Source organism: Vulpes vulpes, chromosome 9 (genome assembly GCF_048418805.1).
Source record: "Vulpes vulpes isolate BD-2025 chromosome 9, VulVul3, whole genome shotgun sequence".
Lineage (NCBI taxonomy): Eukaryota > Metazoa > Chordata > Mammalia > Carnivora > Canidae > Vulpes > Vulpes vulpes.
This window is the reverse complement of record NC_132788.1, coordinates 81,526,900-81,553,094: the sequence shown is the minus strand read 5'-3', so window position 1 is coordinate 81,553,094 and position 26,195 is coordinate 81,526,900. Positions and strand designations below refer to the sequence as shown.

The following is a 26,195-nucleotide window of genomic DNA, read 5'->3' as shown; positions in this document are numbered from 1 at the left end:
CTTGCTTGAAGAGACAGATCCAAAAAAATATTGCTTAGACTCATGTCCAAGACTTACATCCTTTCTTCTGGGAGTTTTATAGTTTCTGGTTTTACATTTTGAATTTATTGTTGTATATAGTGTAATAAAGAGGCCCAGTTTCATTCTTTCATATGTAACTGTTCAGTTTTCCCAAAATCTTTTATTGAAGAGACTACCTTTTCCCCATTGTATATTCTTGCCACTATTGTTGAGGATTAATTGATCATATAAATGTGGGGTTATTCCTGGACTCTTAATACTGCTCCATTGATTCATTGTGTGTGTTTTTGTGCCATAGTGTTTTGATTTCTATAGCTTTGTTGTATAGTTTGAAATCAGGGAGTGTGATACCTCCATCTATGCTCTTCTTTTTTTAAGATTGCTTTAGCTATTTGAGGTCTTTGTGGTTCCATACAAATTTTAGGATTATTTGTTCTATTTTGTGAAAAATACTATTGGTATCTTGATAGGGATTGCATTGAATGTGAGGACTGCTTTGGCAGTATGGGAATCTTAAAATGAATTATTCCATTCCATGAGCAAAGTATGCCTTTCCATTTACTGTGTCTTTCAACAATTCCTCAGTTTTCAGAGCAACAGATTTTTTTCTACCTCTTTTGTTAAACTTATTCCTAAGTGTTTTATTCCTTTTGATGCAATTGTAAATGGGATTGTTTCCTTAATTTCTCTTTTGGATACTTTGTTATTTGTGTACATAAATGCCACAAGTTTATGTATATTATTTTTGTATCCTACAACTTTACCCAATTAATTGATTAATTCTAATAGTCTTTCGGTAGAATTTTAAGGGTTTCCTATACATACTATTATGTCATCTGTGAATAGTGACACTTTTACTTCTTTTCCAATCTGGATGTCTTTTATTTCTTTTTCTTGTCAAATTTCTGTGGCTAAGACTTCTAATACTATGTTGAATAAAAATAGTGAGAGTGGGTATCCTTGTATTATTCCTGATTTTGGAGGAAAAATTTTCAACTTTTCACCATTGAATATGATGTTAATTGTAGATTTGTTATAGATGGCCTTTATCATATTGAGGTACATTCCTTCTGTACCCACTTTTTTGAGAGTTTTAATCACAATTGGATGTTGAATTTCAGGGAATGCCTTTTCTGCATATCTTGAAATGATTGTATAGTTTTCCCCTTCTTTTTGTTAATGTGATAGATCACATTGATTTGCAGATACTGAATCATCCTTGCATCCCTGGAATAAATCCCATTTGATCATGCTATATTATCCTTCTACTGTACTGTTAAATTCAGGGTTCTCATATTTTGTTGAGGATTTTTGTATCTATGTTTATCAGGGATATTGGCCTGTAATTTTGTTTTTGTGGTATGGTCTGGTTTTGATATCAGGGTAATGTTAATGTCTCACAGAATGAATTTGGAAGCATTCTCTCCTCTTTAGTTTTTAGAATAGTTTGAGGAGGATAGGTATTAACTCTTCTTTAAGTGTTTAATAGAATTCATCTGTGAAGCCATCTGTTCCTAGAGTTTTGTTTGTTGGAGTTATTTGATTACTGATTCAATTTCATAAATAACTATCAGTATAATCAAGTTTTCTATTTCTTCTTGATTCAGTCTTGGAAGATTGTTTGGTAGGAATTTATCCATTTCTTCTAGGTTGTCCCATTTGTTGGCATATAATTATTTGTAGTAGTTTCTTATTATCCTTAGTATTTCTGTGGTATCAGTTGGAGCTTCTCTCTCATTTCTGATTCTATTTATTTGAACTCTCTTTTCTTGATGAATCTGGCTAAAGGTTTATCAATTTTTCTTATCCCTTCAAAGAACTAGCTCTTAGTTTCACTGATCTTTTGTGTTGTTTTTAGTCTTTACTTCATGTATTTCTGATCTGATTTTTATTATTTCCTTTCTTCTATTAACTTTTTTTTAAAAATGTATGAGAGACACACAGAGAGAGGAAAAGATATAGGCAAAGGGAGAATCAGGCTCCCCACAGGGTGCCCGAGGTGGGACTCGATCTCTGGCCTGAGATCATGCCCTGAGCCAAAGGCAGATGCTCAACAGCTGAGCCATCCTGACTTTGGGTTTTGTTCTTTGTCTAGTTCCTTGAGGTGTAAGGTTGGATTGTTTATTTGAATTTTTTCTTTTTTCTTGAGATAGGTCTGTCTGCATCACTATAAACTCTCTTAGACCTGCTTTTGCTGTGTTCTATAGATGTTGGACTGTTGTGTTTACATTTTTATTTGCTTCAAGGTATTTTTTTTTAAAGATTTTATTTATTTATTCAGAGAGACACACAGAGTAAAAGAGGCAGACACAGGCAGAGGGCGAAGCAGGCTCCATGCAGGGAGCCTGATGTGGGGCTTGATCCCGGGTCTCCAGGATCACACCCTGGGCCAAAGGCAGGTGCTAAACTGCTGAGCCACCCAGGGATCCCCTGCTTCAAGGTATCTTTTTTTCAAATTTCCTCATTGACTGTCTTCTTCTCTTGTTCTCTTCACTTGTGATTTGTTGACTTTCCTTATTGTTATGCTTGCATTCTTTTCTCTTTATTTTTTGTGTGTCTATTTTAGGTATTTGGTTTGTGGTTACTATGAGGTTTATGTATAACATCCTATGTATATGGCACTTTATTTTAAGTTGATAGTTGCTTAAGATCAAGCATATTTTAAAAGTATAGCATCTCCCCCCTCCCCTGTTTTGTTTTTGACATCATATTTCACATCTTACTATTTCGTGTATTCTTTGATTAATTGTTGTAGATATGGATGATTTTTTTCCTTTAACTTTTAATCTTCATACTAGCTATATAGGTGGTTCATCTACTACCTTTACTATATGTTTACCTTTTCCAATGAGATTTTTTCTTTCATAATTTTCTTTTCTTTTTTTTTAAATTATTTTTTTAAATTTTTATTTATTTATGATAGTCACAGAGAGAGAGAGAGAGAGGCAGAGACACAGGCAGAGGAGAAGCAGGCTCCATGCACCGGGAGCCCGACGTGGGATTCGACCCCGGGTCTCCAGGATCGCGCCCTGGGCCAAAGGCAGGCGCTAAACCGCTGTGCCACCCAGGGATCCCTCTTTCATAATTTTCTTAATTCTAGTTATGAACTTTCTTTTCCATTTAAAGAAATCTTTTTAACACTTGTTGTAAAGCTGATTTGGTATTGATGAACTCCTTCAGCTTTTGCGTGTCTGGGAAATTCCTTACCTCATCTTCAATTCTGAGTAATAGTCATACTAGGGAGAGTATTCTTGGTTATAATTTTCTTCCTTTTAGCACTTTAAATATATCATGCCATTTCCCTCTTAGTCTGTAAAGTTTCTGCTAAAAAATCAGATATAGTCTTATAGAGGTTCCCTTGTATGTAACTAGTTGTTTTTCTCTCGATGATTTTAAGATTCTTACTTTATCTTTAACTGTTGACACTTTGACTATAATGTGTCTTGGTCTCTTTGGGTTCATCTTATTTGGGACTTTCTGTGATTTCTGGACCTGGATGCCTGTTTCATTTGTCAGGATAGGCAAGTTTTCAGGCATTGTTTCTTCACATAGGTTTCACGTCCCTTTCTTTCTCTCTTTTCCTTCTGAGGCTCCTCCATAATGTGAATGCTAGTGCACTTGATGTCATCTTGGAAGTCCCTGAAATTATCCTCATTTTTAAAGTTCTTTTTCCTTTTTGTTATTCTGTTTGGGTCATTTGCACTATCCTATCTTCCAGGTCATTGATCCATCCTTCTGCATCATCTAATCTGCTGTTGAGTCTCTTTGGTGTATTTCTCATTTCAGTTATTATGTTCTTCAGCTCTGATTGGTTCTTTTTTATATTTCTTATCTCTTTGTTGAAGTTGTCAATGTATTCATCCATTCTTCTCCTAAGTTCAGTGAGCATCTTTATGACCATTACTTTGAACTCCTTATCTGGTAGACTGCTTATCTCTATTTCATTTAGTTCTTTTTCTAAGGTTTTGTCCTGTTCTTTCACTTGGAACATGTTCCTCTGTCTCCTCATTATGCCCAATTTTCTGTTTATTTCTATCTATTAGATCAGTCTTCCAGTCTTGAAAGAGTGACTTTACGCAGAATGTGTCATGTGGGGCCCAGTAATGCAAACTCCCCTAGTGATCTGAGCGAGGTGCCCTCGGGTGTCCCTGCTGTGGGCCATGTACACTCTCCTATTGTGGCTGGGTGACCACTCACAGTTGTGAAGGGCTGGCCTCATCCCATCTGGCTGTAAGGCCTGGCAGTGAGAACTACAGGTATGCTGGTGCGTGGTGTTATTGTCCTTTTGGCTGCAAGGGTCACATCTCCTGACATAGCAGTCTAAAGGGAGGATTCCACAATAGTGCCTACCAGCACCAAGAACAGCACAGCAGAATGAAATAGGAAAATTGGCTGTAGCCAGTGTCTCAGTCCTCAGGGAGAGGCTTGGCAGTCTCCTGCCTTACTGGTTGACATTCCAAGATTAGTAAGTGGATCTCCTTCACCTATAGTTTATGTTCTTTGCAATCCTGTGTTTTTATACCAGTTTTTGGGGTGAGTCTGTGCTTAAGCCTTATGATAGCAATTTTACTTTTTCTACAGTTCTATAGTTTTCCTGAGTGCATTCCCTGTTGGTTTTCAAAGCCTGGTGTTTTGGGAACTGATCTGTGTGGGATCTAAGGGTTGAAGTTTTTGATGTGGAGCTCAAATCTCTTGCTTCTCAGCAATAATTTCTATATTTCTGAGATCCTTCTGATTGGAATGGGATGCTGCATCTGGGTGTGGTTTTGAGACCGTGTCTCTGCCACTTCTACCTGTGTCAGTGCTGTCCCCTGTTGTGGAGGCTCTGCTCACCCAGTTTCTAGGCCCCTTTCAGAGGGGACAGTTCCACATGCAGTTGTAGATTTGTTGTGTCTGTGGGAGGAGGTGAGCTTAGGATCTTCCTACGCCACCATCTTGCCTGTCTCCTATCCAGGAATTTCTGGTTATGATATTTACAGGAGCTGATGTTCAGCCATATGGGTTGAACTGCACACTCTCACTGAATTCACTGTGATACCATAAATAGAAAAATTAGGGTATTCTAAAAGAAGATAAGCAGAGGTGCTTTGTTTCAATATCCCTTCATGAACTAGCCAATATCTAAAATATTGGTATTTTGTTGAATTTTTAGCAGATATTTCTCAATTTTCCTCAGTATTCACCAGGCTGGTTTAGGCAAAGAGAATTTATTTTTCTCAGAATCCAACTAAACTGAAGGGAAAGCAGTTAACATAGCTAAGGCTCAAGAATAGGTACAACCAATACTGAGGGTCTCAGTATATTCCATGTCTATATATCTCTTTGTATGTTGACTTCATTCTTTTCTTTACCCTACATGGAAGAATTAAACACAACTGTAGACATCTTTCTAGTATGAGGAAACGCAGCCCTCTTGGCCTACAGGTCCCAGGGAAGTAATTCATTGGTTTAGTTGCATCAGGCATCCATTTCTGGACCAATCACTTGTGGTCAGGGCTGGCTGGGAATTATGATTGGTTCCATATGGTTAAAGAGCACTTCTAGGACTAACTAGCTGTGGCAAGGAAACCACTGGCATGAATAAACAATGAAGAGGAAGATAGTCCATTTCTATGAGAACAGAAGATAGTGGTGGGCAGACTCTCTCATAGAAATGCTCAATACTCAGGGATCCCTGCGTGGCTCAGCGGTTCAGCGTCTGCCTTCAGCCCAGGGCATGATCCTGGAGACCCGGGATCGAGTCCCACGTCGGGCTCCCTGCATGGAGCCTGCTTCTCCCTCTGCCTGTGTCTCTGCCTCTCTCTCTCTCTCTCCCTCTCTGTGTGTCTCTATGTCTATCATGAATAAATAAATAAAATCTTTAAAAAGAAAAAGAAATGCTCAATATTCTAAGTTTTTGGAGGATACTCCATATACTTTGAAGTGATTCTCCATTCTCCATAAAAAATGACCCCAATTCACTTTAGTTGGCTATATCATTGTCTCAGGAAGTTTAGTTCAAAGTTGTCAATAATATCCTACTTGGTATCAGAATATCTAGTGTATGGGCTGGAGAGAGTTCTTTGATCTACTGCTGTCCAGAGATGAGCAATTTGGCTCACTATGTAACAGTTGTTCATTCATGGTCTTTTAAAAATTGAAATTAGTCTATACTAGTTTCTTAAATGATGATGTGAAGCCTCAAAGTAAACAACTAAAATAAAGGTGCCATGAACTTGTTTTTGAAGTGTGTGTGGGGTGTGTGTGCATGTGTGTGTGATTTTCTTCAAATAGGATGAATACTTATTATTTGGGGATGTAATAGTTGCTTAAAGGTAGAGAATTGACCAAATGATCTCTGTTTTCTGGATTATCTGATGAGGAGACACTGAGTTTACAGAAGTAAATTCTGAAGTCTTATTGATGTTTTCTCCCTCATCAAGCAGGATTTTCAAACCTAAGAGTCTTTTAGGCTACCATTCAGCAAATCCATAGCTGCATATAATTTTTAGCCAACAGACTGACTCTACTGTAAACTTTGAATATGCCCAAAAACAAGATGTAAAATATTTCAACAAAGCTTCTTAAACACAAACAGATTTTCTAGATTTTTGGTTTCTCTTCTAGTGGAAATGCTTCCTGTGTGTCCACATCCTAAGACACTTCTTTCCATGGAGAGAAAGGTGGCATGCCAAGCTCTGCTAATTGCCCATTCTCCCTACTATCTCCCATAGCCCCCTACCCTCACTGGCACATGTGCTCTGTGGCTACCACAGGAACTAATAAGACCTTTTTATTTAAAATGTTATTATTTTGTTCTTCATGGATTTTACATTAATTATTATTAAAAATATTTCATTAAAATGTTATTTATCTTGCTTACTGCATTTTTGGCCTCCTGCTATTAAATTTTGCACCTAAAGTGAATGCCTCACCCTTGTCTCAGCCCTCATATTTAGATATACTTAAGAGTCTAGTGTAGTACCTTAACTAGTACCTATCATGCTCAGTCTTGATTTCTCCACTTCTAAAACAAAAATGATAATTGAAATATTCTTATAGAGTTGTTTTAAGGATTAAATGAGATGGTACATGTAAAGCATTTAGTATGCATGAAATGAAATCAACACTCAATATGACTAGAATCACTACTGTCAATAGTAACGTAAATGACAACAAAAGCATTAATAGTATGAACACTTAGGTTTAGCCCTCAATAGTAAGACGTAATCCCAACTCTAGAGAAATCCTTTCTACTGGAAGACTCAGACATGTAAAAATATAGTCACCATTCAATGAACTGTTACAATAAAGGTTTATATGTGGTATGAAGAAAGCGTAAGAGTTAGAAGAACTAGCTAAGCTCTTAGAGAAGGCGTTTTAAGTTGCATACCAAAGGCTGAGCAAGAGGGTTTGCTCAATGGAGAAGAAAAAAAAAGATCACTCCAGTGGGTACAATGTCACTGAGGCTGGAAAGGGCCTGTTGGACTATTCAGAGGGAGACATTCTCTGTAGCAGGAATGGGAAGTTCTAGTAGGAAAGTTATGGGAGGTGAGCCTAGTAAGAAAGGATCTAGTCTGTGGACTAGGAGCCTAGAATATCATTCTGAAGAGGTTAGATTTTGTTCAGGAGACAACAGAGGATTCTACTAACACATTTTGAGGCTGTTTTTGAGATGTTCATGCATGAGTTTTAGGAAGGCAACTGTGTGAAGGATAGATAGTTGAGGGGCAGGTATGGAGACAAGAATATCTACTAGGAAGCTATTGTGAGATCAGGCGATGAGGATGAGGGACTGAATCAAAGCACCAGCAGTGGTGCTGGAAAGCAGTCAAGAGATCTGACCCACATTTCAGAGGCAGAATCAACGATCTGGGTGGCTGACTGAGCATGCAGTGTTGTGGGGAGGAAGGAGAAACTGAGAATGCCTAGGAGGTCCCATCCATAGAAAATGACAGAGAGCATGTAAAGAGGAACCAATATAGCCAGTTGTGTATGGTGGGAAGGAGAAGATAAGGAGCTAGATTCTGAACACATTTAACTTGAAATGCAGGGGAATATCCAAGAGGGCATGCTCAATAGACAGAAATCCAAGGCAGGGATTTGGGAGAAAGGGGAGGCTGGACTTTTTTTGTTGATTGGAGTATGGGAAATGTATATGCTATCTCTGGGAGAGCCGCTATGAAAAGGAGAGTTGAAAACCCAATCATGTGATTGTCCTCATCTTTCTTCCGCTCTATTTTATCTTTCCATGGCCCTTAATAATCAGTGTGCTTCCTGTGTAGGATTTTGTCCTGGTCCCCCAGCAAATGTCCCCAAAGCTTCTTTACCCTGGCTATTTGGTCTGCCATTTGGAGACGTCCATCCAGCTCTCGTCTGATCTGGGCTGCTTGCTCATCTGGATTGTCCAGCTGCACAAAAACACAATACAGAGAATTTCAGTTTGGATCACAAAAACCAATGAACTCATGACTTTGCATTTTACATGCCCCATCCACTGCCTATTGACATATTTCACTAAAAGTTAAGAATCTTATTACAGACAAACCCAATTTGAAGGAAATGATAAGTTAAACCCTACCACGTGGTAGGCATTTGCTAGGAAAAACATTTGAATGAACTTGCACAAGAATCACTTTGGAACTACTAGGTAGCAGTACTTCTAATGAGGACCCAATGCAGTGCCTCTGTTTTGGTCCAATGAAGAAAGTGTTTACATGACAGAAATACAAGGAAGGAGACAGTAATATAACTATGAGAAATGTGTGGAGCAGACCTAGTGCTTATCTATAGTGCCTGCATGGCATATATTCTATGGCTGTCCCACCTCTAGACCATGAGAAACGAATCAATCATTGCATTCCTTCTCACTGAACCCTAAGACTTTCTCAGCTAGTACTCCACATGGCCACTACCACTGACTTGGTTTTGGTATCTGATTGAAATCCAGCCTTGTCTTCTCTATAGTTAGAGCTATTAGGGTATAAGAATCAGCACACCTAAACATAAATAAACCTGGACAACTCCCTAACTTCTCTGATTTTCCCATATATAAAATGAAGGGGTTGGTTACATAATCTCTATCCTTATCATATCTTTAAAAGAGACTGGCGGGATCCCTGGGTGGCTCAGCGGTTTAGCATCTGCCTTCAGCCCAGGGCCTGATCCTGGAGACCCAGGATTGAGTCCCGCATCGGGCTCCCTGCATGGAGCCTGCTTCTCCCTCTGCCTGTGTCTCTGTCTCTGTCTCTGTGTCTCTCATGAATAAATAAATAAGATCTTTTAAAAAATAAAAATAAAAAAATAAAAGAGACTGGCAAACATTTCTGTAAAGGGCCATATCATTAATACTTTAGTCTTTGAGGGTTGTAAGGTCTCTGTTGCAGTGACCCAATTCTTCCAATAAAATGTGAAAACAGACATAGACAATACATAAATGAATGAGCATTCCTGTGTTCTAATAAAACTTTATGTGCAATAATAAAACTTTATGTGCAACAACATGTGGCAGGCCATAGTTGCTGATTCCTGCTCTATTAATTAAGTTTCTTTTTATTTCCAAGCAAGCCTATGTTATACTTTAAACTGTAATTGAGTTTATTCTGTTCAGTAATTTATGATTAGTTTTATTCATGAAAAGCTTAATAAATAGGGAAAGTGGCATTCAAATAGAATGGGTGTATTCCTCTTTATAGTACATATTAACTTACAACAAAAAGTAGCTTAAGAGATATCTGAGTTTTCTAAGCCCTTTTCCTTTAAAAGCCATTTTTATTTACAAATTTGAAAATAAAAACCCATATCCAGTGGCACCTGGGGTCAGTCAGTTAAGCATCCAACTCTTGATTTTGGCTCAGGTCATGATTTCAGGGTTGTAGGATTGAGCCCTGTGACAGGCTGTGTGCTCAGCAGGGAGTCTGCTTAAGAGTCTCTCCCCCCCTCTGCTTCTCCCCTGTCCCTCAACCCTCTCTAAAATAAAAAAAATAAAATAAAAAACAAAACAACCCCCTCCCCAGATCCATGCTTAAAAAACCAAGGATCTCATCTGGTACAAAATGATATAGCAAATAAGTTATTTTTAATATGATGTAAATAAGAACACCAAAAAATTCATGGTCATACTTTTGAAGCATCAGTAGTCTTTTTAAAAAGATGTATGTATGTGGGGATCCCTGGGTGGCGCAGCGGTTTAGCGCCTGCCTTTGGCCCAGGGCGCGATCCTGGAGGCCCAGGATCGAATCCCACGTCGGGCTCCTGGTGCATGGAGCCTGCTTCTCCCTCTGCCTATGTCTCTGCCTCTCTCTCTCTGTGTGTGACTATCATAAAAAAAAAGTATGTATGTATGTATGTATGTATGTATGTATGTATGAGAGAGAGACCAAAACATGAGCAGGGGCAGGTGGCAAAGCGATAGAGAGAGGGAGGGACTCTCAAGCAGACTCCTCCCCAAGCTCAGAGCCAGTTGCTGGGCCATCTCACTAGATGAGATCATGACCTGAACTGCAACCATGAGTCAGAGGCTTAACCAACTAAGTCACTCAGGTGCCCCTTGGTTTGTTTTATAAAACACGTAAAAATCTGTCTAGCTTTGTGCCATGCATTTTTATCATCCTGTTCAATTCAGGAGTTGTCTTATCTTCTCCTTTCCATAGTTTTGAGGGGCAGGACTATGTTCTAGATCACAAAGACTAGATTGCAACTTTTGGCCATATATTCTAAGGTAGCACTTCCCAAAAATGTTCTGCTAAACAACAATCTTATTAAATACTCTAGTAGAAAGGGTTCCAGAAGCATGGTCAGTTGAGTTTCGGAAATGCTGTATCAAAATACACAGTCTCTGAGAAGTTCTGTGGTAAAGAAGTCTGCTAGACTTTGGTCAACTTAGTTATTCTGTAATTTAAATTTAAATTTTTATTTTTTGCACCATACAATACCCAGAGAACTAGTTAGAAATACTATTCTATATGCATATAAAGAGAACCAACTAAAAGCAGTTACGCTGCTGCCCAGGGGGTCATCCATCACAACTTCCCAACAGGCGCACATGGGAAACATGGTAGCCTCCGTGTTGTTTTTAAGTGCCAATGAGCTGTCTTCATTCAATTCCCTTGGAAGCCCAAGACTTCTTTAGCTCCAGGTGCCAACCCACTGGGAACACTCAGAAATGTGTTGTTGAAAATACATATGCAAATGAAATGTCTGACTTCTTCACTGAGAAGCAACAAAATGATTTGGCTAGGGGCTAAAGTTGGCAATTCTGTCAGAAGATATGGTCTTCAGAGAGGTTAAAAGTGAAACAAGGACTATCCTTGGGTGGCTCAGCGGTTTAACGCCTGCCTTTGGCCCAGGGCGTGATCCTGGGGTCCCAGGATCGAGTCCCACATCGGGCTCCCAGCATGGAGCCTGCTTCTCCCTCCTCCTGTGTCTTTGCCTCTCTCTCTCTATGTCTATCATAAATATGTAAATAAATAAAAAGTGAAACAAGAAAACACCGCCCAATAGAACCATCCCTGTTACTAAATTTTACATAGGCATCTGGCCTCATCAAATGGAAATAGAGACAGCAGACAATGCCAGCAATGAAGATGAGCAGGCTAGATCTACACTATCCTTCATTCATTAGTTCATGTGTTCTCTCATTTACTCATTCATTTATCAGACTTTTCTGGAATGTCTTGATATGCCAAGATACTGGAATACAGAAAGAGTAAGATAGACTTAGTCGCTGCCTCCATGGAGCTTAGCAAGAACAGATAAGATTATTTGAACATCTAGGGCACAAGAGACGAGACTAGCATTTATTGATGTGTATGTCAAGTCCAGACATCCTATGCCCTATATTTCAGTCTTTTCTAAAAGGTTTTAAGAAATAGGTATTAATGTGCATTCTTATGAAAAGGACTCTGGGGTCAGGAAATGCTTCTCCCTCCTGAAAACTTACAATACATATGAGCATGATTATGTTTCTGAGCAATTCTAGAATAAATAAGCCTATTGAACTGCATTTAATTTTGTCTTTCACACAATTATTTCACTGAAGAATATTCCACAGGGCAGGCTGGGAAGTTTCACATGTGAAATTACTTTATGCAGTAGGTACCATTATTACCCCCATTTTACAGGTGAGGAAACGGAGTCTCAGTAAGGTTCAGGAACTTGCTGCAGTTCACACAGCTGGGCAAGTGGTATGACCCATTGGAAATGGAGTCTGTCCTGCCTCAAACTGAAGCTCTTTTGCTCTGCTTTATGTTGGCTTCTTTCTTAAGTGCCTTGTTTGGTTTCCTAATCCAGTCCTGACAATGAACTAACTCAGGGCTCTTCACTCTGTTCCTTCTATACATGGGACAGTATAACACATAGAGCCACCACCAGGGGGCAGAAAAATAGCTACTCTTCCTCACCTGGCATGACTGGCTGATTGCTTCTGGAAAGCTATAGCAGTGCCAGAGCCCTTCCCAAGAAATGAGAGCAATTAGTCTGTCCTTATCTTGGCTCTGCCCCCAGTAGCTGTGTGACCGTAAGCAAGCTACCTAACCTCTCTGTGCTCCAGGTCTCTTCATCTGAATAATCAGTGTAATAAATCTACCAAAATACTGTATGTTGGCAACTTGAATTTAAATAAAATATTTAAAATTTTTTTAAAAAAAATCTACATAAAGCTACCATGAGAATTCACTGAGACGCCAGGAATAAAGTGCTCAGCCCAGTGCTGGGCATTCAGTTTCCTGAACAAGCCCTCAGGAAATGTTGTTATCAAACAAGCCCACGGTGTCTGTACTTCTGACATGGGCCACAGTGGGGTGTCAAAGATTCATAGGAGAATGTGCCAGTTGGGACCTTGTCCCTCTGTGGTGTGGCTGTGGGGGTCCTGTTCTATAGTCCGTGCCCTAGAAAGGAAGGGATCAGGGGCTCCCAACTTTGGGAAAATTTCCCTGCTTCCCAGTATGGTTAACATTCTCCAGGGTCAAGTCCCTTTGCTCTGTTAGGCTTTAATTAGCAGGAGTGACCAGAAGGCAGACACTGCTGCCTGACAGCTAATGATCTGAAGGGAGGATGAAAAAGGAAATGCAACCAAAGCTCCCTCAAACAGCCTGGCATGATAGAGAAGGCCATCCTCGATTGAGGAGCTTGACAGCCCCACTGTATGAAATCCAAAAATATAAAGAGAAATCAAGTAATTACCTTTTCAAGTGCTGGAAAGAAAAAGCCAGAGAGTGAGCTTCCATGGAAACGAGGTTCTGTTTACTGCACTGGCCTTTTCCACCAAGGAAAGGAGAGATCAGCTGGCAAACCAGGCCAAGGGCAAACCTTTCCGTTGACAGCTCATTAGGGTTAAAATATGTACATGTGCATGAAGGCTCTTTACCTAATTAGACAAATAATCTTCCTACTAGCAGAGGTCAAGCAGAGGCAGCATGGCGGTTGTCATGATTTCCCTGCTAAGCAAAGGGACTATTTCCCCGCACTTTTCTTTTAAGGTGATGGGGAGCTGAGTGCAGCACTGCCTAAGTGCTGACAAGTATCACCTAAGTCATCAGTTCCAGGCTATCTAGAGGCTTGGGATTCTTTCCAGCTCATGGCTGTGCCCCTTTAGTCCATGCAGAGGCAAGGACGCAGACCAGCATTGCTGTTGGCCTGGTTTACACCTGTAGGAACACCACACAGCAGAAGACGTAGGCCTGAAAACAGGGTGGAGGGGAGTCTGGGCCCAGCTATCCTACTCCCTGGTTCCATGACCTTGTCAGGTTTCTCAACCTCAGAGCCTCAGGTTCCTCAGCTGCTATGTGGGGCTTCCTTTTCTCTTGCAAGGCTATTGAAAAGGCTAAATGAGATAATGTGTGGCATTGTTTCAAGGGAAAGGAGGCCCACCTGGATCCAGATCCTGGCTTTGCAATTTCCTTCCTCAAAGGGATTGAACAAGGGACCTAAGCTTTGGTGTTCCGGGATAACAGAAGAGATCTGCCTCAGTATGTTCTTGGGACTGGGTGAGATGATATGCATGCAAAGCCCCTAGCATGGGGCTGGCACATAGTAGGTCCTATAGTTTAGAAAATAGTTTCTAGAATTATCCCGATTCTAGGGTGGGCATTCATTCATCAGATGTTAACTCCTCTCCCTGCCCTTCATGAGATTTATGACAGAAGCAAGACACAGGGCCAGGGAGCCCTGGTGTGGACAAGTGGAGTCCTGTTCTGGTCCTTAATTTGCCCGTAGCTGGGGAACCTAGGGCCAAAGTCATGACTTCTCTGTCTACAGTCCCTTCATCTGAGAAATGACAAACCTCACTATTACGTCCCAGGAGTCCCTGCAAAGTCTAGACAAGCATTTCTCAAAGGTATATTCTGGGGACACCAGCCCTGCAGAGAAAGGGGTGTGTGGCCCCTTAGAGCTGGCTCCCTCTCTCCCCTTCCTGGAGGGTGACAGGACCCATCGGTGAGATGGTAACCTGGTGCAGCCCTACATTTCCCATACTTATCTGACCCTGTGTGTGATATGTTTGAATATCCAACAGCACACTGTGGGATGTGCTCACCTAGGCAATTCTCCTGTGTGCATCATTTTTCTCATGTCCATGGACACATCCAGTTTTTTTGGAAGGAGGAGACAGGGAGGAAGCAACCCCACTATGTAAATGGATCTCTATGTCTGTTTAAGAGGGAGCCAGGTGGGAACTCTCTGTCTGACTTCTAGGGTGATGAGAGAAATCATCACTGAGCCCGGGTTTGGAATCGCCTCATTAGCCCAAGAGGCCCTGGAGGATCAGCCTTGACAGGAGACATCCCTGAGCATCAACTTTCCCTATGGATGCCTGAATTCTTCGGGCTGGCACCTTACGATGATATGGGGGCAAGTCCCAACTCTGGACTCTTCCAAACTTATCATTATTATTGCCGCAAGGCAGTCTCTAGTCAAGCAAGAAGAAGACATGATTCAAACATGCAGAAAATTTAAAGAGAAACAGGCAGATTACTTTATGCATTATTTGAATAATTGCTCTACTTTCTGGAAAAATCTGTGGTACTCAGGCTCAGAACGAATGGAGCAACTTCAGCCTGAGGACTACAATGAAAATGATCCAGAAGTATGGCTACAAGGAGCACTGGAGACGGTGTAGTAAGCTCGAGCCGGGTGTCGGCCCTGCGGAGGTCCGTGGCCTGTCGGACACCACATCCCCCCTCAGTAATGGCACTGGGCTCCTCGCTGAGGCCTTTGGAAGGGTTTGTTTTCTCTTGCTGCCAGGTGTTGGCATATATGCTGTTTCCCACTCCCGGAACATTCTCCCTTTTCTCCTCCTTGACTCATAACCACTTCTTATTCTTCATCCTTCAGCTTGGCAGCAAACTCTTCTCTGACCCTCCAGACTTGGGGAGTTTCTCCTGTCAAGCTCTCCCAGCACCATGCGCCTCAACTTTTTTTTTAAAAGATTTTGTTTATTTATTCATCACACACACACACACACACACACACACACACACACACACACAGGCAGAGGGAGAAGCAGGCTCCATGCAGGGACCCCAAACAGGATTCGATCCCGGGTCTCCAGGACCAGGCCCTGGGCCACAGGCAGGCACTAAACCGCTGAGCCACCCGGGCTGCCCTGCACTTCAAGTTCTATTGGCATTTTTCACAATTATAATTTTACAAGCGCTCCTGTGATTGGTTGATGTTTACCTACTACATGGTAAGGTCCATGAGGGACAGGATGTGGGTGATTTTTTTGCTTCTCCCTGCTTTCCCAGCCCCTACCATGTTGCTGAACACGTCGTGGGCTCTGACAATTGCCGACTGAGTAAAGGACTGGGTGACCCAGTGAGGGAAAGTGACCTGCCCACAGTCGCACAATTATCAGTGAGAGGGCTGCGACCCCTTTCCCAACCTGCCAACTTCTAGCTTGCTGTGTTTTGCTGTTTAGTAACTATGTCCTGGGAAGTGCCATTCTCTGCAGAAATTGGGAAAGACTGACCTTTGCAGGCCTGACACCAGTTATATTCCTGATACACCTTCTTAATCCTGGGCTTTGGGGGCTTGAGGCAGGTGGGCCTGTCTGCAGCAGCGGTGCAAGCCACCTGCTGACCTAGGTTCAGTGCATCTTTTCTTCCCTGTTTTTCTCCACTTCCTTGCCTGGCCCTTTGGTTCCCAGGGATTAGTGTCTGAGAGGGAGGCTTCCAAAAGCTACTGCAGAGGAGGGCAGAGGCACTTCCCTATAAAGCGCTCGGATCAGCTGGCACAGTCCTCCTTTTCTCCGCAGCCTTGTGTTTTTTTCTCCTCCTTCACAGACAAACTGCTCCAGCAAATGCTGCCCTCCTGGCACACTGCAGTCTGGAAAGTTACAGCCAGGACAGCGTCAGTTCCCCTCCAGGGGATGTGGGTGCCCAAGCTTCTGTCTCAAGAATGTACTGAGGTTTGGACCGTGGCTACTTCACTGCATTCAGCACCTGGCTGCCACCTCCAAACTCCTTTTCTGCTGACCTGTCTCCCCTCCGTCCACCTCTGATGACGCTGTAGAATGTGGTCTATAAGCACTCCCCCTCCACTATGCAGATTCAAATCCTTGCTTTTCTACGTAGAGGCTGAGCAGCACTGAGCAATTATGAGACCTCTCTGAGCCTGAACCTTTAATTTTTTTTCAACTCCCTTAACTCTAAGATGGCAAAAATAATGATAATATGTACCGCATGGATTCACGCGAGGTTAAATGAGATGGTATGTGTATGACCCTTAGCAGGATGCCTAGCATGCCATCATTTTCAGAAAATCCCAGTGGCTCTTAGTACTTGACATTCTGCAGCCTGCATAGCTCATCCTGATGCAAATTCGGATTCTAATAACACTTAAAGGTGGCAGACCAGGTTTCCCCTGCTTTGAGGAAAGAAACCAAGTTTCAAAAGATTAAGTAGTTTGCCAAGTAGTTTCCAAGATAATTGGCCCTTCGCAGAAGAGACAAGCCTTAGAAAGTAGAGCATGGATTTTAGAATCAGAAAACCTTAAGATCAAACGCAGTCTCTGTCACATACTCAACTGTGTGACCAGGGCCAGGGCACTCAAAGTCTCTGAGCGTCTGTACCTATAGTGTTAAAGTAATACCCTCAGAGGACTATTGTAATGATGATCATAATAGACATTTTCACACTGTAGGGGTTCAACACAGTGTAGGTTTATTATTCTATTTTTATTACTGGGGGTGGATCTCGTGCAGTCTGCAGGCTTGCCTGTGATCTGTCTTTGCTAGGGCTCTGTTCCAGGGTTATTTCTAGAGAAAACGTGGAATTTGGTGTTCCGTGCATATTCAATTATATTCTGTTTTTATAAAAATCACCCAAGGAGATAGTACCTCATCTGTTGAAGAGTTACAATAAGATCATTAGTGTCTTTCTTTGCCATGTCTTATTTCCTCTCTAAGAGAAGACCTTGAGTAGGTCAAAGTTCCCATCTAGGGAGGTACTTCTTCTTGATTACAAAATGCAGGGTTTAGTTCCCAGAGTTTGCCAGCCAATAAGAACATCCTCTGCATTTGAGTCACCAGTTTTATGTCTTTGTTGGCTTCTGGCAATGCAGTAAGTATAACACAAGGGCTCCAAATGCAGTGATTCTCTGAGCAAACAGCAAATAAATACATAAAAATACCCCAGACAGAAAACCAATCTATTCCTTTATGATCTTGCAGTACTCATTCAGTCTTTTCCCATTCTCACCCGGTCCTGGAATGACCTCCTCTCTCCTTCCCACTTCAAATGTGACATGTCGTTCAGGGTCTCGTTTCAGACCCTCTTTCTTCAGGGAAGCCCTCCTTGACTATCTGAGCCATGCATCAATCTGGCTCTATAGGCACTGCCAGCCAGGCCAGAACCTAAACCTTCTATCATGTCACACATCTCAGATTTCCTTTTCCCACCAGAATATCTATAGGGGCACAGTGGTCAGACACTCAGGAACTGGAAACTGTCAGATCTGGGCTAAAATCTTTGCTCTGCCACTTACCAGCTCTGTGACACTGCATGATATGTGGAACTCTGTCTTTGCCTCTTCTCCAAAGTGGGAGTCCTAATAGTAACAATGCCAACAGCAGAGGCTTGTAATGAGAATGGAAAATGGTACTTGTAAAGCATTTAGCATGATACCCTGGAGAGGATGCAGGTCTACAAGTTCAAGGCTATAATTTAGTACTCCTGAGGCCAGAAACTGGTTTTTATCCATGATGAGGGACACAGCTGTGTGTTTTTTTAATGGATCATCTTAATAATCTTCACAGCTGGGGTTGGGAGATGGTCCAATTCACCTGCACTATCCCGAGGACACAGGGAAACTGAGCCATTCAAAGAAGAGTGGGCATTATCTTTCCGGGTGGGTGTGTGGCAGCTGAAGCTCAGGGGTATTTTCTGGAGCAGGTGGTTTTGTGAAGAGATGATGCTAGGAATTAGATTGACTTATCCCTTCATCATTGTGCAGTCACCTTCTAAATATCTCTGGAATCCACCTATTCTGTTTATCCACTTCCCCAGGCCAGGTTGCCATTGGCTCAGTTCTGGACCACTGACCTGTTTACCTGCAACCTCTCTGACATGACAATTCTCAATCCTGGCTGCATGTTGAGATCACCTGGGGAAGATGGAAGGAAATTTCAATATCCAGGCCGCAACTGGACCAGCTAAATCAGACATTTGGGTTAGGCCTGGGCATCAGCATTTTAAAAAATCTCCATGTGGTTCCAATGTGTAGCAAAAATTGAGAACTTCTACCAAAAGCCAGGGGTTCTGAAACTATGGTGCACCTGAGAACCCACCACAGAACCTGTGAAAACACAGAGTCGTGGGGCTCATCCTCAGAAAATTTGGATTTAGTGGGTCTGGGGCAAGACCCAAAAAAGCGCCCTTCTAACAAGTTCCTGGGTGATGCTGAGGCTGCAAATCACACTTTGAGAACAAAGGACTGAATCCATGCTCAGCGTCTATATCCTGCTCGTGCTTGAGACCTGTCAGTAATGCTTCATTTTCCTTGCACTAGGAGTCCAAGGATCTTCTCGAAGCCTAGGGAGCTGTTACCATCTGGTTCCTGCACAGTATTCCAGCCTTATCTTATCCAGGCTCAAGTCATTCTGTGCTGCTGTTTCTAGATTCTCAAACATGACATATTCTTTCATGGCCCCAGGCTGGTGCACATGCTTTCCCTCCTCCACCATCTTCCTCTGGTGAACACTTTCTTGCTAACCCAGCTTTGAGCCTTCACATTGCTTCCTTAGGAGCCTTCTGGGCCCCAGGCAAAGTCATTTCCTCTAGGCTGCCACAGCATCCCGAACTTCTTCTTTTATTGCTTCGATCACATTTGCATTATTTGCTCCCTTATGTGTTCTCCGTAAGAGTATAAAAGCCTCCAGGGCAGGGACCTTGTCTGTCTTATTTGCTATAGGATCTGCAGTGACTGATGCATGGTAGGTGAGCAAGGAATGTTTGCAGAACTAAATTTGAGACGGAGCTAATATTATCTACTGGGCTTGTTTTTATGAGTTTGTAAGTTTGTCCAGGCACTTAGTATGGTTTCTGATGCTTAATAGGTGCTCAAATCATGACCTAAAGAGAAATCTGAGTGCAAATGGTTTAGACTTATTAAACCCTTGTTCAATGTATGACTAACATTGAGTATTTAAGTGCAGAAGTGGTAGAGAATGACTGACTAAAGTGCTGTGAATAACTGAGGCGTGAATCAATTAAAGTCTTGAAGCCTTAGTTTCCTCATCTTAAAACTGGGAATATTAATACTCATCAATATCATTTAAAGCATATTCATTAAACACTTGTTTTGTAACAGGCATTGTGGTTTGAGCTGTGAGAGTGGGACAGACACAGACCTGCCCTCTATGAGTTTGGGCCCACAGGAAAGCTAACATACATTGAATCACAAGTGCTTATGGTGGCCTGGCACCAAAGCAAGTGTCTCATTCATGTCCTGTGTAATCCTGAGATAAGTATTACTGTTCCATTCAATGCTGCTTTACAGATGAGGAAGCTGAGGCTCAGAGACATTACAGTAACATCTCAGAGAAAGCATAGAGCTGGGATGTAAATCCAGTTCTTTCTGAATCCAGAGTGTAAGGTTTTTAACAGTTCACTGCTGTAATGTTTGGTGGGGATAACTTTCAAAAAAGGCGGGTTATTTTCCAAAATTGTTGAAGTATTGCACAAATGTAAATTATTATTTTCATGGTCATTAGCCTTGAATTTAGTTTTTACTGATTTCTGAAATCCTATTGAGGCAGCCAATTTGATGGAAAATGGTCACTTTTTCAAAATGAGCCCCAGGAGATTTTGACATAAATATTATAGGAAATAAAATGCTTTTTTGTACTGTTAAATAATTTTTCTATCACACCACTGAGTCATGATGAAAAGCAATTTATAACAGGCAAAAATAATGTGCTCAACAAGAAATCCAGAAAACATCCAGTGATGTCTAAAATACCTCTAAACACTAATAAAATTGAATGCTTTTGCTAAAAATGCCCACTCTTTAAGAGGAAGTGAATTTTGTTTCCAAGTATTGACAGGGCAGTATAAAAGTTACTCACAGGGACAAAATGGAGTTTTCCAGCTTTAGTGAATGTGTATGTTCACACAGGTGAATGTATATGTGTATAACAGAGATCTTGAGCAATAGAAAACATTTAGAGCTGTAAGTCAGAGAGCTGTTCATGTCGATTAAAATTGAGGCAAAATAGTATAATTTCCAGGGTACATGAGAACTGTCACACACACCTATGTTTCCTTTGAGTGGCACGTCACAAATGGAAGTCGTGCTTAATTTCTAGCCCCAGGTGGATCATTACACAAGTACCTGGTAGAAATTGGGTCTTTTCATAAGTCTACCCACATATATCATTATCTCATTTTTCCTGCCCTGAAGAGTGTGTCTATCCTGGTGATACCATTGTTTAAAGCCAAAAATATTTATAAAAGGTGTGTTTCACCTTGATTAAGACCTGTCAAAGGAACAGTTAGTTCCTGGTGTCAAAGTCATAATCAAGTAGATATATTTTCTATTAGTTATTTAAGAACTATTGGTGGGCAAGAGGAGGAAGTAGTCTTTAAAAAAGGAGTGAGGTCCCAAATTTTCCAATAGATAGGAGAAAAGAAATGATTTAAAACACTAAATTACATTGTCAGCATTTATTAAATGCTTTCTGCTTGCAATATACTATATCATGTACTACAGATGAGCAAAGGCATTAGAATATCTATTCTGGTATATGTGACAGTTCTTAATTTATTTATGGGAATATATGAACACCTACTCTTGCCATATTCTACAAGTTGGAAACTGTTGGGGGGATTTGGAAGTAGAAGACTTTGTATTTTTGATGAAGTTGAGGTTGATAATTCCATGTCAATCATAGCAAGGATAATCGTGTTATACTGAAAATCTGATATTGAAAAAGTAAATTCAAAAGGAGGAACAAATTCATCCAGATAGCCTAATTTATTCCTTGATAACATTAACCCTGAAATCTCAGAGGCTTAAGAACAGTGGTTTATTTCTTGCTTATTCTAATGTTCAGTGTGGAATGTGGTGGTGGTGGTGGGGGGGGGCTCTGTTCCATGTAGTCACTCAGGGATCCAGGGAGATGGAAGTACCACCATTTTGTGACTGTGCCATCTCAACATGTGGCTTCCAGGCTCATGTGACAGGAGAATACAGAGAATAGAACTCATGGCCTGTTTGCTGGAATTTGTCATATGGCCCTAACTATTGCAAGGGAAGCAAGAAAATACAAGGGAACATAGAGAATATTTTGTCTCTGTCACAGAAAACAACTAGGGATTCTGGATAAAAAATAGGAAATATTATAACAGAAATTCTATTTTGAGTATATGGAAATTGCTCAATATTCTAGTTTACCTGACTTGTCTGGACAATTCTATATCAATTCAAATTAACACAAGTGAACATGGTGTAACATAATTAAATTTTCATTGTAAAAGGAAAATATGGCTGTGGCTGAGGGCGGAAATTAAAAAAAAAAGAAGTACTCTCCTCTGAGAGAAAAATCTGCAAATAAAGATTATTTTAGGCAGTATAAATTAAAAGAATATTGGCTGGAATACACAATTCTGGCACTAGAGAAGTGCAACTCAAGACGGCCCTAGGGCCTCACAAGCTAATTTATTTCTGATGTACTTACAATTGTCCAGGCTAAGAAACACTTTGAGGGATAGACCACCATCAAGACAGATGATTTCTTATCTCTTGAAATTTTATTTGCAATTCAGACATAAGACTAATTCTCTGTGAAACTGTTTTTAAGATTAGATAGTTCATCTACTGATGTTGCCCCTTATTTGCAAAAGCACCTGAGTTGGCTTTCCCAGCAAAGGGAATGCTTCATAGGGCCTTTAGAGAAATAACTTTGTAGCAATTGTAGTAAATTTTATCCCACCTCATTAAACTATCTTAAAATCTCAAAGGAAACAAAATTTAGCCAAGAACCTCAATTTATCACCTTAAAAAATTAACTTTCCCAATTCATAACAGGGACTGTGTTTTTAAAAAAGCAATATCAAATATATCAGGTCAATAGCCTGTTCTTTTTATGTTAGCATTCCTAGACACAGAATTGATTTGCAAAATGGTCCTTCTCAACAAGATGTTTGTTATATTCTAAAGCAAGAGAGTGGAAAAATACATTTTTGAGAAATGGCTTTAACATGAAGTAAAACTCAAATGATTTTTAGGTTAATTGCTCAGCTTGTGCCTGACATAAAATGGGTGTTCAAAATATATTTATTGAGTCCTCTATGTAACAGCTAACTCTCAATATTCTAAGTTAATCTATGTGCTTTTTTTAATTAGAAAATTATCTTCTATGTTTTTTATCATAATTATGGTCATCACTAGCAACTCTATTGACTAAGAAATGACTAGATCAGCTACCTATTCATTATATTTGACAAAAATAAGGGAACAATCTAAAACTGTACAGTTTGGAGAAAACGAGATACCTAAATAGATATGAATACCCTTTGAATAGTTGAAAGGACTGTACTGAGATTATTAGTGTTGTTGTTCATGATGTTTTACCTCCCTTGTAAGTCTTGTAGGCATTCTGCTGACATTTCAGCAAAATGTGTACTCCTCTAATTTCTTATTGTAAAATTCTGCCACAGAGATATCAAATCATGATGCCACGAGGTCCCCACAGGTTTCAGACAGTGTTTAATGGAGTCTGTCTCTACAGTTTGACATGTGAAGTTGGGTTGGAAATGGCTGATTAAAAAATTTGGAGTCAACATATGCAGCCAGCCTGCATGGAACAAGATAACGCCCCGGGTGACAGCCAGTGGCTTTGATGTAGGACAGTTGGAGCGGATCTTACACTCCTGATAGGAAGTCAGACTGCTGCACCCAGCAAGGAAAAAAATTCTGAAAAATTCATAATCTTCCCTATCATTCATAATTAATCTCTAAGTCAACAAGCACTGGCAATTTATACTGGACAGCGCTGGAGAATAGCCAAAGATTGGAGCTATACCTTGTCCTGCAAACCCCCCTTGAAATGATTCATTTCATCTCAACCTTTGGTTTCTTTTTTTTTCGACCTTTGGTTTCTTATCAGGAAAGCAGAGCTGCAGAAATTCAGGAGACGGTCTTCAATATAAACTGGGATATTAGCCGGCATAATTTATAGGGTGAAGGCATCAGTTCTACCCATAAACAGGTGTCCTAGGAAAAGGTTAAGGTTCCACAGAGATCCAGATTGGGATTTTTCTGACAAACTCTAGCATCTCTATAGGCCAGTGATTCTCAGCCAGATGGTGAGGTGGGAGTACTGTTGCCCCTCACTCCCACCCTTTCCCTGCCCCGGGAGCATTTGGTGAAGTCTAGAGACAGTTTTGGTTGTCATCATTGAAGGAGAGAGTGTTAATAGCACCTAGTGGCTAAAGCCAGGGACCCTGATAAACATCCTATGATGCTTAGGACAGACCCCACAACAAGGAGTTATGCAGCCCTAAATGTCAATAGTGCTGAGGTTGAGAAATCCTGCTGTAGACGTTTGACCTCAGGCAAGAAAGATATTTGCCCTGACAACATTTGATTATGGAGGCAAAGAGATGCTGCCAAACTGACATAGACGCTTAGCTTCATCATGTTAATCCTCTAGCTGTTAAACATCTCCCAATATTACCAGCTGGGCTGAGATCTGAAATAATTTGAGGAAAGAAAGAAGAATGGGAATTTTAGCCGTTCATGCTGTGGTTAAGAAATTTGTTCGAGAAGGTGCCAGGTTCGCAAGACAATAATCTGGACAGGTATTTGTGAACCCTGCTTTAGAGGTTATTTCACGGAGACATGCAAAGCACAGGGGATGGCTGGAAGCTTGCTGGCAGTATTCTGAGTGTCTCAGCTCCACCTGGGTGTGGTGCGTGCTCCTGCTACAGCTACTGTGTTCCAGCAGGAAGCTGCAGCAGCATCCCTGGAAGCACACATCTCTAACATTCTGCCAGGTGTATTCTGGCCAAACCATATTCACAAACCAGGTCCCCAGCCTTTTGCTCAGAGGGTCAGGGTGATGCAAACATACAACCAACAATCTGTGATTTAAAATCCAGAGGTGCTTCCCAGGACCAAATCAGAACACAAGAGGTAGAAAACCTAGGGGGTGGGAGAGAAGTAGGGTAAGGAGGAGGGTGTTTAGGTAGGTGATACTTTGATTCCTTCATCTAATTCACCTTAAGATGAAAGTAGAAAAACTCTGCTCATTTCCAATCAGGAAAAAGACTTTGGCCTCCGTCCTCACTAAATTCCATTTACACTCATCTTTTTAGGTTTCCCAACATCATTATTTCATAAAGAAAAAAAATAATGCTTGGTGCTAACAGGTATATTTTTGGGGACTCTTTGACTGTAATGAGAAACCACACTAATCTTGTAGAAAAAGAAAGAGTTTGCAATGAATGGTTTTACCCAAGAACATCTTAAGCCAGTTTCTATTCCCTAATAAACTGCACAGCGAGCATGATGTTGAGATTTCTGGGGCTCAGGTTTCTATCATCGTGCTCTTGCTAAAAACATTTTTAAGCATAAATGGATGTATATTTTACATATGATTTCTGCATGAACAAAGCTGCAGTGGAGAAACACACTGAGCCAAAGAAATGTCTCCAACAGGCTGTCGAATGGGATTCTTTGTGCTGTTCAGGACATGGAGACACAGATGGTAGGTGGACATTCACACCCCCTAGAGTTTATTGAGAACCTCCAGCTTGACCTGCTGGTCCTAATCCTCATCGCACTGACCCTCCCCCACCAGCCTTGCCCCACGGGTATAGAAGCAAAAAGACCAGGAATGGAGAGGAGAGGAACTGATAGAAAGAAAGAGAAGTATCAGTGTTCCTAAAGCATGAGCAAGTGGCGATCGCCATGGCTTTCCTTTATTCTCCCTGTAGGGCTACCTGTTGCTCCTCCTCCAAGAAAGTAACAGAAAGACTGGGATGCCTGCAAGACAGTAGGCATCCCATTTTTCCTGTGGGATGATTCCTTTGCAGCCAGCTGATTGGCTGTTTTAGTTGAGCAGATCTGAGACACAAAGAGAACTAGAGGAAGATGGTACAAGAGGGGAACACCAGTGGCCTGTTTTTACTACCACAATTTGGTATGGCAAAGATGCATGGCTTTTCATGCACCAAGTGCACGCTGAGAAAGGGAGCTGAGCTAGAGCCATCCTGTCGGAACTTCATCCTCATGGGTAGAAGCTGGTCCAGGGAACTCTCACAATAGGAGGTTCTAGAATGGACCACTGAGGATGAGAGCTGATGTGTGAGTGGAAGATGAGAGGCTGAAGAAAGTCTCTCTCATTAGAAGACATCTCTGCAGCACTAGGATCTCCTGAGCTTCAGAGCCCATTTCAGGTGTGCTGTTGCCCTGTTTAGAAGGCTCACACCCCACTCTGTTCAAAGTCACCCCTTGCCATCTTTCTTCTGTAAGGTCAGGTTTCCTACCACATCCTGTCTTCCAGACGCCTTTCTCAAAGACTCTTATAAAACCATGCACTTGCCATCACAGAATTCAGGTTAGTGTGCAGTTGTACATCCATTATTATGATTGCTGATTGATGCTTGTTTCCCCATTAGATTGTAAGTTCCATGGTTTTAGCTCCACATGATAATCTTAGAGAAAAGCATAGAGCCTGGTTTGTGAGGTGCTTA

The 26,195-nt window shown here is 41.2% G+C and overlaps 1 protein-coding gene across 14 annotated transcripts in view; it reads right to left on the bottom strand.

The window, feature by feature from the left end:
• Positions 1-26,195, bottom strand: part of CADPS (calcium dependent secretion activator) — a 456,612-nt gene that overhangs the window by 248,443 nt on the left and 181,974 nt on the right. For all 14 annotated transcript variants that reach the window (XM_072720539.1, XM_072720526.1, XM_072720534.1 and 11 more), the window contains exon 4: positions 8,331-8,411. In XM_072720539.1, the coding sequence (XP_072576640.1) occupies positions 8,331-8,411 (81 nt within the window). The remainder of the gene's footprint in view (positions 1-8,330; positions 8,412-26,195) is intronic.